Genomic DNA, 12,354 nt, shown 5'->3' on the forward strand with positions numbered 1-12,354 from the left:
CGGATGCGTGGACAATCTCCCAAAATAAAAAAAACAATGCAGAGAGAGGCATCCTGCATCCTCAAATCTCACCCTTTGTTAACACACTCTCCCTTGAATACTTAATACAACCCACACAGCCACCTGTCCTCGATTACTCTCACACTAAAGCTATATATATATATATATATATATATATATATATATATATATATATATATATATATATATATATATATATATATATGCAGCAGATCAGATTGTCTCATAACACTAACTAACACTAACCACCTTGCCCGCAGGCTTCATCTCTGTAAATGGCCACAGTAGCCCCTTCACTGCCAACGAAGGCAGTGAGATCTTAGACCTAGACGGGGACATGTACCTGGGTGGTCTGCCCGAGGAGAACCTGGGCCTGGCGCTGCCCCCGGAGGTGTGGTCGGCCACTCTTAACCTGGGCTACGTGGGCTGCGTGAGGGACCTCTTCATTGACGGGCAGAGCCGCAACCTGTGGAAGCTGGCGGAGGTCCAGAGTGCCACAGGAGTGAGCAGCTTCTGCACCAAGGAGACCCACGTCCGCTGTTCCAGGGACACGTGCGCCAACGGCGGGCAGTGCAGGGAGGGCTGGAACAGGCACATATGCGACTGCACCGGCACCGGCTTCCTGGGGCCAAGCTGTGAAAATGGTAAGACGTGCTGAGGCAGTGTTTACTGAAGCAGTGGTTCTCAAACATTTTCATGTCAAGGACCCCCAAATTGATATGCATTTTGGTCACGCAGGCACGCACCCCATGCATGACCCACATGTGCCAGGGACACCCATAAGAGAAGATTTTTGATGCATTGTGAGCTTGTTGATCTGCTATTTTTTTTAATATAATTTTCTTTATTGAATTTTTATGTTTTCACATGTATACAGATAAAGGGGGACAAACTAGAAAGGTATAAATTAAAAGCACAATACAATAAAACAGACAAGAAAAACTAAACAAACTAAACAAACTAAAAAAAGAACAAAATACATACACAATACAGTCAGTTATTCATGAGAAAAAATATATATTTTTGAATAGCCAACAAATAAAAAGGGACATAATTGTTTAACCAATTAAAACCGAGAAAGCATCTATGTAATTTTTGATTTTAGCATTGGCTATTTTTTTGTAAAATCTTGAAATAACTAGAAAAGCATTTGCCTCAGGTCTTAAACTGTTCCTCATTTTGCTGGGGACCCCCTAAAACCCCCTCAAGGATCCCTGGGCGTCCCCGGACCCCGTATTGAGAACCACTGGACTAAAGGAAGGGAGGAAAACTCACAAAAACACTGTTATACAACTCATACATATCAGCGATTAGGATTGATTTGGATATACCCTCAGATAACATTGAAAGTGGAAGAATTTTACGTGAGCCATCTAAAAGTTAAATTACAGGACCATTCCTTTAGTGATTTATTGATGAGCTGTCAGCGTCCGGGGTGGTAGTGGTTGAATGAACTGATGAATTGTGGAAATACCGCCTGAAGCCTATCATTGCACCAATAGAAATGCCATGATTCCTCCTCAGCTTAAATCGGATCCCTTTCTCACAGAAGCAAACAAACACTGCCTGCTAATAGCATGAGGGATGTGTTGAATCCATCGTATTGAGATATGGGGGGGGGGGGGGGGGGGGGGGATCTTTGGAAAAGATTATTATACTCTGTCTTCATCATCTTCTCCTCAGCAGATTGTTTTTATGCTTCAGGCTGTCTCTGCCCTCTGGTGCAGCAGAATATAACTGCAGTCTTAAATGGAGTTGCATTCCAAAATGAGATAGGGACCTTTACGAAATTGACACCTACTGATTGCGGGCATGGAAGGGAGTATAAATGAGTTACTGTGAAAGTTATGAGTCATCTTCCATGCATTTTGCTTGGGGAAAAAAGTGATGTCTTTGAAGAAAACTTAACCTGTGTTTTTTTTTTTATATTAAACCGTGAATTTCAACTAGCATTAGACATTTTTCACCGTAGGGTACCAGATGTTACCATTGATGCTAATTTGGCTACTCCCTTCTATACTGAGCCAAAATGTGCAATAGCAACACCTTGACTCTGTTTGACCTGATTGGAGCATAACTTTAATTAGCAACATTATTAACTCCTGTGTTTACTCCACTATTTGGCTGCTGTGAAAAAAAGGTTTCTTCGTTTAACCCAGCTCCCTAATAAAGAATGATCCTACCTATGTACAATTCAGACATTTAGCATGGCTTCAGGTGGGATACGTTTGGGATGGGACGTTTCCTTGTGAACGAGACACACAATCTCTTAACACCTCTCTGTTCCTGGATTTACCCAGAGGGCACCGTGCTGAGTTACGATGGCAGCATGTACCTGAAGGTGGTACTGCCTGCGACCTTGCATACGGAGGCCGAGGATGTATCCCTGCGCTTCATGTCCCAGAGGGCCTACGGGATGCTGATGGCCACCACCTCGCAGGAGTCTGCCGACACCCTGCGCCTGGAGCTGGACGGCGGACGGGTGAAGCTCACCGTAAACCTGGGTAATGTCGCTGCAGTGATAACGGCGGCAGGTTCACACTTAGTCGCACGACGGTGTCGCTCCCGGAAACATAGCTGACCTCCAAACTCACAACCATGTGACCATGTGGATGCGACACGTTGTGAGTTTGTACGTCGCCTATTTTCGCTGCATGACGCCGTTGTGTGAAGGAGCACACATTTGGTCCTCTCAGCCCTCCTGTCTTGTCAGTTTAGCCAGTTCTTATTACAATGGTCTCGGTTCGGTCCAACTCCTCCCATGCTTGTCAGCATTAATAACAACTACAGTCGCTCAAAACACGGGACTTCCCCCCCCCCCTTGAATTTAATCCTATTTTGTGTTTAATTTATGTATAACTAATTTAAGGTAAGGATTATTTAAGGATTATGCAAATTATGGAAACATCTATAATACTGTAGCTGTAAAAACTAAGTGGAATGAATACAATTTCAAGAACACTTGGGTGTCATGCTAGCCTAAGACAATGCTATTTGTCTGCGAAGGCTGGGGCTGTATTTCAAAAGATCAATAGCAAGGCACTTCAACTGGGAGATAAAAGCAAGCCATCTGAGGCAAACAACCAAACAATGGCTGTTTAACAACTGTGCACTTCGACCTGCACATAAAAAGCCAAGGGGAAATTTGTTTAGTTGTTTGCCAGCTGTTTGAAGGAAGCTGGCTGTTTAATCTGCAAGTGAAAGCAGTGCTAATCTTTTGTAATAATACCTAAACGTTTCATATGGTATGTTAATACAGTTCCTTCAGATTTCTTGAAGTTGTCATTTTCCATTAAAGTATCAACCAAGCATTAAGCCACATGGCAAATGTAAATATTGCAACACTTTGTTAAATAGTAGGGTAGGTGCTTCCTTACGTACAAAAAAAATCCAAAATGAGCCAAAAGCCTGATGTCGGCAAGCACAGTTTTGAGTGACTGTATACATACATACTGTACATAGTATCCCTGTTGTTCCTCCTTTTACTATACCATCACACACTCTCTCTCTCTCTCTCTCTCTCTCTCTCTCTGTCTCCCTCTCTCTGTCCACATGTGTGTCTGTCTCTCTTTTCACCATTCTCTCCCTCTTTTCATCCCTCTCTCCCTTGCTATTTCTGTTTTTCTCTCTCCCGCTGCCAGTCTCTCTATCATTTTTTCTGGTCTCTCTTCTCTATCTGTCTGTCTGTCTTTCTCTCTCTTGCTCATTAACTATTCTCTCTATCTCTCTCTCTCTCTCTCTCTCTCTCGCTTTCTCTCGCTTTCTCTCGCTCTCTCCTTATCAGTTCTTCCTCCACTGGGCAGACCCAGTCTGACCATTTCAACACTTTCAGCCCTTCAAGGGCTTCGTCTTCTGCAGTTCCAGGAGGAGACAGTCAGAGACCAGAGCTGTCATTCTCCACGACGATGACATGCTGCTCACCATGCTGTTCTTCACTTACTGGCCTGTCCATCAATTTACAGCCGTTTCATTAAGCACTGGCAGCCAGCCATGAGGAACTGACACACACACACACACACACAAATGTACACGTTACTCCCCCACACATATACGCGTATACTATAGACACATCTTGACTAGTGCCAGACTGATTTATCTGTCTGGCCGGTATATCGGCCATTATTTTCCTTTTTTTGAGAACGTTGGTTTTGGCAAAATGATATGCAGCGATGTCAATCCAAAATTGGGATCGGCATGACAACAATATGTTGCATCGGTCGAGCTTTAAAGGAGACATTTGCTCTGGTCCCTGGCTGTCTGCATCCACTGGTCTGTGCTGGTTGACAGCTTGAGAGCACGCCTCAGCCACATCAACTTTACCATGTGCATCCTGCAGTGTCAGCTTAATGAGGCTAGTCTCACTGGAGACACACTATTATTTGTCCGTCTTCAGACAGCAACGTCTGGTCATTTCTCTGCCACAGGTCCTGCTTGTTAGAGGTCAAACTCGATGAATCCTATTAGCATAGTATACATACAGTAGCATTACATCAGCATAGGTCCTAGGATGATGTTAACGCAACATAATTCAGCACTGTGTGTTTTAAATTTGAATTCAATCCAATGTATGGATGGATCACTTTATTGAGGTCAGTATGACCTCTGGAAAATAAATGCTGCCCACCCCTGTCCTTAGTGTCCTAGGACAATGGTTGTTTTATCAACCATTAATTTATTTGAATATGCACAATAGTGAAAACATGACCATCACATAGTGTAGTTTCAAGTTTCCCGCCCGACACTTATATATTTTTAGCAAACCAATAACAGACTTTTGTGTATGTTAATATGTTTATGCTAGGCTGGAAAGCAAGCCACAGTTGATGGTGCCACACAGAGTCCAGTATGCTTGGAAGAACTATAATTCATACAATGTGGACTCAGATGTTCAGCGTAGAGACGTGAGCTTTTCCACTGCAAAATGTATCTTCGGCAATAGCTAATTAAGGAAACATAATAAAGTGTAGAAATTATTATGAGTGAATGTATTGCTCTTAGAACCATTAACAAACTGATTCATTGTGCAGTAGTTTTAGTGTTTTTTCATGTGTAAGGTCTACTGTGGCTGAAGGTGTGCAAATCACCCTTTACCTCTTATCTGTCTTTTACTTAGAGATCCTACCCCCCTGAGGCTTGTTCAAACAAGGCAAAACACTGCGTCATCGTCTCCCATTCACTTTATATTCAAGACGGGAGTCAAGGCTGGGCGTGATGAGTTAATTCAACTTGATCTCTCAGCCCAGACCTAATCCAGACCTAACCTACTGCACTATAACGTTTTCTGGAGTGAGCCCCGAGAGGCAGAGACCATCTCAGGGTTAAGACCTCTGTCTCTGGAGTCACGTACCCTTGAGAGACTAACAGGATTAAATGTGGCCATAGTCTTCTGTCCAATTCCTTCTGTCCCCCTCTCTTCTTTAACCACTGATTTGTCTGAGTAAAGAAACGGATTACAGTCATGAGTGGACAGCCTCTGCTTGTTTAAAATATATATATCCTGCTGTATGAGACAGCATCAAATATTGAGGTCCTCATTTCGCTCTCCTTGTATATGCACATGCAGGTCTTTCATGTGCACCAAAGAGAGTAAAGGGTGGTTTAGGCTCTCAAGCTTGTCCCCGGATGGTGGGTTTAGAAAAACGATTGAATCTGTCTGCAGAATGTACCTTGAAGGATGTGAAATGCTGTTTTCTGTCTCTTCTCTCCTTTTTATGCTGCTCTTTTTCCTCTTTCTTTTAATCTCATCATTTCACTCTCTCTCTCGCCAGATTGTATCAGGATAGACTGTAACCTCAGTAAGTGTTTTCTTATTGATTATTAATTATTTACTGTGATTTAAGAAAAAACATTTGAAAAAGAAAATCAATGTGCCATAATCTTGCCTCATGCACCACTGACCAAAACCATATTTTATTTATTCTGCCCTAGATCTACCTTTGAGTCTTAATGCTGGTAGTCAGTTCACAAGCTATATTCCTCACACTAAGGAGAAGAAAATGTGATATACTGTATGCTTCCGTTTGTCCCACTTGGTACTGTGTAGTTGTACAGTGATGAAATGGAACAGCATTTGAAGGATGTTTTAGGACCGTGTTCCTAAAATAGGCCTATAATTCATTTTACCCTGACTTAATTGAATGATTTGGTTTCACCTGAATATGCAGATAGAACAGCAGTGTACAATTTGTCTCATTCTTTGCAGTGATAGCAGTTTCTGCTTAGACCTTTTTTTTAATGTATATTATAATGTTGTATGAAAACAGAACATACAATGACATGCCCAAAATAGGGCCCTGGGCCAGTTGAAAGTGGTTAACCAATCTGTACTGTAGGTTTTTAGTTTGTGTTTCCAAAATAGGCAAACGCGACTTCAGGAATTTATACTTTGTTGTACGACCACGTCACTTGCCCAAAATCCGTAGGTTGTGAGATGTTCTGACATGGTTGCAGAGCTTAGGATATGAGAGTATTATGTTAGATAATAACCACTGCAAATTCTGGGTCCCAATTTGAAACAAATTGAGAGCCATTATATTGAAGTTGACTCACAATCCTGAGTAAAAGATGAAGCTCAGGACTGCAAGACTAGAAGACTGTCAACTACTGAAACTGCCGTGCCTAGTTCTATTAAGAGCATTTGATGAGTCAGTGATTGATTGAAATGTTTGTTTCACAGTATGTACAGTATGGGTACATTTCAAACGAAAGCACAAGTCAATACAAAACTGTTAGGCGCCATACACACTATTAAAATGAAATTGCTCTCTGTTCTGGGGGGAGAGAGGGTGGGCAGAGCAGCTCAGAGCAATTCATTTTCAATGGGAGTCACTGAGTTTCACAGAGCAGCTCTGCTCCATGGGGGGAGGAGGGCAGAACACAGCCATGGAGCAGAGCTGATCTGTACTCCCATTGAAAATTAATTGCGAGCTGCTCTGCCCCTCCTCTCCCCCCGAAACAGAGAGAGCGATTTCGTTTCAATAGTGTGTCAGGCGCCTTACTATGGATGACACCATGATTAACACATTTAGTACCGGAACTGCATCAAAATAAAGGCGCTGCTTGCGCCGGAGTAATCGCCAGAGTAGTGATCGCTTCCATTTTGAAAGCCATGAACCGGAAATACTTTCTTAAAAAAGTTGACTGACAAAGTGCCATCACAATCTCCGATCATCTTAATATATTTATATACGCTACAAAAAGAGTTCATATTTTGCGGGAGAGACGGATGAGGAGCAGAAACGCAGCGCCAGCATATCGATCCATTCATCACCACGGAGAGCGCCCTGGATGAGGAGATACGAGTCATTCTTTCCGCCGCGCTAACATGGGAGTCAATGACAAGCTAATAGTTTCACAGAGCGTTAGCATACGGCAAGCGAAAAGCGAAATGCCAAAAAAAAAAGAAGTAATTATTCTGAATATTATTATCTCGCCCCGCGTCGTTTGGACGTCGCTAGGACGTCCACAGACGTCTAAGGCAACTCTCGGTTCCAATCCTTATGACGTTTCAGGACGTATTATGTACAAAATGTGTTAAGCTCACACTTGTTTATAACAGGGTCCACCCTTTTCAATTCATCAGAACATTTGCAGACGTACAAATATACACTTTGTATCATCATTTAAAGAAAGGAAAAAAAGGAAAAACATGTACATTACTGGGACAAATTGGTGGTTCTCGACCTCAGTCGTGGATGCAGAGAGCATTACTGGTTTTCTAATCTTGTAGTTAAATTGGATGTAATAGGGTGTAAAGCTTATTCCAGATTATCTTTTAGATTTCATTTGGCTGGATTTTACATTATGGTTATTTTCTAGTAGTTCAGGATGACACATTAGGCCTAGGCCTCCCCTATTTTTTGGCAGAAGAAGTGTTTTGAGCCTTATTCTGGGCGTTTTATTTTGCCAAATAAATTTAGAAATCATTCGGTCAAGCCCCTTGAAGGTGGAGATGGGAACTCTGACAGGCAAGGACTGAAACAAGAACAGAAGTCTAGGCAATGCGTTCATTTTCACCGTTTCAACTCTACCCAATAAGGAGAGAGGAAGAACATCCCATCTCCCCAGGTCATTTTTAATGGCTCTAATTAATTTTGTATAGTTTGCCTCAAATAATTGTGTAGGATTTGGTGTAATTACAATTCCCAAGTATCTAAACCCTTGTTTAGACCAACGAAATGATACATCATTGTTTAGTTGTGTAGGCCAGAACCCAGAAATCATCATTGCCTCTGATTTGCTTTCGTTAATTTTATAACCTGAGATGGAACCATAACTTTGCAGGCACTGCATGAGTGGGGGAATAGAGAGGATTGGATTTTTTATGAAGAGCAAAACATCATCGGCGAATAGCGCCACCTTGTGGACGAACCCTCCATCATCTGGAATGCCTTGGATCTGAGTATTTCGGCGTATTACTTCAGCTAAACATTCTATGCTGATTGCGTAGCGAATCGGGGATAATGAATCCCCCTGTTTTACGCCCCTCTCAACCCTGAAAAATTCTGAACAATGACCATTAACTCTAATTCTTGATTTGGAATTATTATATAGCAAATTAATCCAAGAAACAAATTCTTCTCTGAAACCCATTTCTTTCAAAGTCTCTTCTAAGAAGAGGCAATCTAATCTATCGAACGCTTTAACCCTGTCAAGGCTAAGAAGCATCGATGGGTCTTTATCCCTTGCAGCTAGTGACTGTATGTTTAATGCTCTCCTGATATTATTTGTCCCCTGTCTTTTCCATATGAAGCCCGTTTGCTGGGGGTTTATTAATCGTTTAATGTACTTTTGAATTCTATTCGCTAATATAGAGGTTAGTATCTTGTAGTCCACGCACAAAAGACTGATTGGGCGGTAACTAGAACACTGTATGGGGTCTTTTCCTTCTTTATGTAATACCGTTATGATGGCCTCTGACCATGATTTTGGGTGGTCCCCTGTTGATAATTCAGAATTATATAATTTGCATAGCCTGGGAGAAAGTTCGTTTGCAAAAACCTTGTAATATTCCCCTGAAAAACCGTCTGCTCCTGGAGATTTATTATTTTTTAAGTTGGAAATGGTTTCCCTTATTTCCTCCTCAGTGATGCGTTTTCAATTTTGCTATTTAGAGGGCACGTTATCTGGCCACTGAGGTCGGCGCACGGTGCTAAGGCTTTTTTTACCTCTGAATTAGTCATGAGTTTGGTTTGATCATGACATTAATTAAACCAGAGAGAGTCAGAGAGTCATTCCCTTTAAGAGATTGTGTGCGAAAAAATGAAAGTGTGTGACCATCTAGCAGCAGTTTTGTAATGTGAGACACACTCAGGAGAAGGAGAAGTAGTCCGCACACTGTTTGTAGCTCCCACAGGACATTTATTTATTTAGAAGGATGACAACGTTTCGACCTCTTATGGGTCTTCGTCAGTATGAGTACAACAACAACGTAGGCGTGTTATATACAGATAGGGGCAAGTTTAACAATGAACAAGCCACTGTTTGCAATGACTATAATTACACTGACACACCCACCACGTCTATGAAGTCAGGCTGAGCAGTGTCAAGCCAAGAACACATAGAGTAACCCACCACGTCTATGAAGTCAGGCTGAGCAGTGTCAAGCCAAGAACACATAGAGTAAAACTGCTAGAGGCACTATAAAGGCCAACTCTTTGTTATAATATATAAAAGTCAAGGGTAAGGTGGTACAGACTGAGGTGCAGAAAAACTGATGAACACACTCACTCAATATAAGTTATGTTCTTCTTTAATTAAACCACCAATTAAGATGTGCATTTTTTTAACTCTATGGCTTTTGACGTTAACTGGTGTCTATTGAGCAGAGACAGATAAAGAAAGCCATTCATTATTACGGGATGAGATGTATTGGAAGATATTCTAATATGATGCATGAAATTTATGTATTTTTATCCCTTCCTTCTCCCTCCCTCTTTTCTCACTGCTTGTTTCCTTGCGATGAAAATGGGCACTTACCCAATGATATGTATTGATCATCTGGGCCAGATCATTCATTCAATTTAATAATCATATGCTCCCTGTCAGTTAGGTTGGTTTTAAACCACATGTTATTAAAGCATGATGGATGGCTGCGCGCTCTGTGCGTCAGGAGACGCACATTTGATGGTGACCTGTTAATGCATTGAGTGTTAATTGCACTCTAAATAGTGCATCTGGACTGTCACTGCACCGACCAACTTGAAGGTCTTATAACAAAGTGCATAAGATCACAGTGTGCCCTGATTTCACCAGAGCACACATCACTTTTAGACCAAACATGGGCGCTAAATAGGCACAAGATAATTTGGTATTTAGATAACGTGGGCACTGGGTGTAAAATCTGTAATGGTTGGAAAATAGCAATGACAGTTGTGCTGCGGCCAGCACTTTGTGCTGTGCATAAGATATAGGGCCCCAAGAGTTGAATCAGACTCTCATTTATCTGGGAGTTTGTTCCAGATAATGTGGTGCACTGCATACAGTGAAAACGGAACTGCACATTGGCCGTAAACCATTCAATGCTTTATGAACCAAACGACCCAGTGTAACGTTCTAAGAGTAGAGTTGTGTGTGTGTGTGTGTGTGTGTGTGTGTGTGTGTGTGTGTGTGTGTGTGTGTGTGTGTGTGTGTGTGTGTGTGTGTGTGTGTGTGTGTGTGTGTGTGTGTGTGTGTGTGTGTGTGTGTGTGTGTGTGTGTGTGTGTGTGTGTGTGAAAAAAAGCAGTGATTGTTGGCTGGTACAATCAATAGACCACAAATGATTTGAAACCCCCTGTCAGCCAAGGGACCCTGCAGGGTCCTGTGAATGACAGGGGGTTTCCAAGAAGCTGTGGTTTATTGATTTGTATTCTTAAATTAATATTTGAAGCTTAGTTATTTTCACAAGGCCCACAATTCCATCTTCTGGCTGGATAGGACATCGTTCTTTTTCCTTGCATTGTAATAGCAGCGTACAGCATACATATTGGACAAAACATCTCAAAAGTAGAAGTGTAAAGCTGCAACTATTGTTTAATTTCTTTGTGATTATTCTTTCACAAAGTTTCAGTGATTGCTTATTCTACTTTTTTGGTGTGCTTTCTTGTAAACATTATACATGTAGTAGTATACTTACTGTATACATTTATTACAATATTTAATTATAATGAATTGAAACAAATACATTTGAATATAAGTTTTTAATGAACAACAACTTTACTCTGAATAACCACTTAAGCCCTATTTTATACTTATTGCGAACGCTAGTGAGCCATTACTATGTTACCTGGGCAGAACTGTCTATCTGTCTGTGTGTCACGCTGTGACACCACCCGACCGCCACCAGAGGGCGGTATCACACACGCACTAGAATTTTTTTTTTATAAATAGAAAACAAAACAAAAACAAAATTAAGGTCAGTGTGTGTGTGTGTGTGTGTGTGTGTGTGTGTGTGTGTGTCAGACTGCCACAACAGCTGCGTTCGCTTCCCATGTTCACGTGTCTTACTTGTACTACAACAGGACACAGTTATTTATGAAAGAATCCATGTAAATACACAAGGTTTAATACCACATGACTCCCTAGTTTTTGCCAGGTTAAATCAAAACATTGTATTTATGAAGGGAGGCCCAAGCCTCATTTGCGGTGAGGCCCTGGTAAAATTACTAGTTAATATGTTAAAATAAAAAAAAGTGGCAAGACACTTTACTAACATAACAGTCGGACTCATAACAAATCTCATATGTGTGTATATATATATATATATATATATATACCGGTATATACAGATCCATCCCAACGAATTAGAATCATCTGAAAAAGTTCATTATTTGCCATAATGTAATACAAATACATAAACTATTTGAGATTGAAATAATTCAAGCCTTTTATTGTTTTAATTTTGATGACAGGTAGTTACCCCGCCCCCAGGTCAAGCCAGTTGGCTGGTCAGTAAAGCACAGTAATACCATGGTCAGTACACCAGTTACTAGTAGTGTTGACTCTGTGGGCAGGTGCCAAATCGAGCTGGAAAGGAAAATTAGCATCTCCATGAAGCTTGTCAACATACTGAAGCACAATGTACTCTAAAAAGATGGCTGTGTTGAAACCAGTGTTACATTTTCACAGTTTCACAGTGTCAGTGGATCAACACCAGCAGATAACATGTCCAGAGTCTTAACATAACCATCTATTATGATATTTTACAGCACTGTGTGCTTCAGTATGTTGACAAGCTAATGAATCTAAAATATATTAAAGTTTATTTATTTTTATTACATTATGGCAAATAATGAACTTTTTTAGATTATTCTAATTCGTTGGGATGGACCTGTATATTAATGTAATCCTGGGCG

General features: G+C 41.1%; 1 protein-coding gene across 1 annotated transcript in view; it reads left to right on the forward strand.

The window, feature by feature from the left end:
* Positions 1–542: 542 nt before the first annotated feature.
* Positions 543–12,354, forward strand: part of nrxn2a (neurexin 2a) — a 108,248-nt gene continuing 96,436 nt past the window's right edge. Inside the window, exons 1-2 of the mRNA XM_080780676.1 lie at positions 543–665; positions 2,322–2,525. Coding sequence (XP_080636802.1) covers positions 2,351–2,525 — 175 coding nt within the window. The 5' untranslated portion in view covers positions 543–665; positions 2,322–2,350. The remainder of the gene's footprint in view (positions 666–2,321; positions 2,526–12,354) is intronic.

This window comes from Protomyctophum bolini (assembly GCF_963924005.1).
Source record: "Protomyctophum bolini genome assembly, chromosome: 13".
Taxonomy (NCBI): Eukaryota; Metazoa; Chordata; class Actinopteri; order Myctophiformes; family Myctophidae; genus Protomyctophum; species Protomyctophum bolini.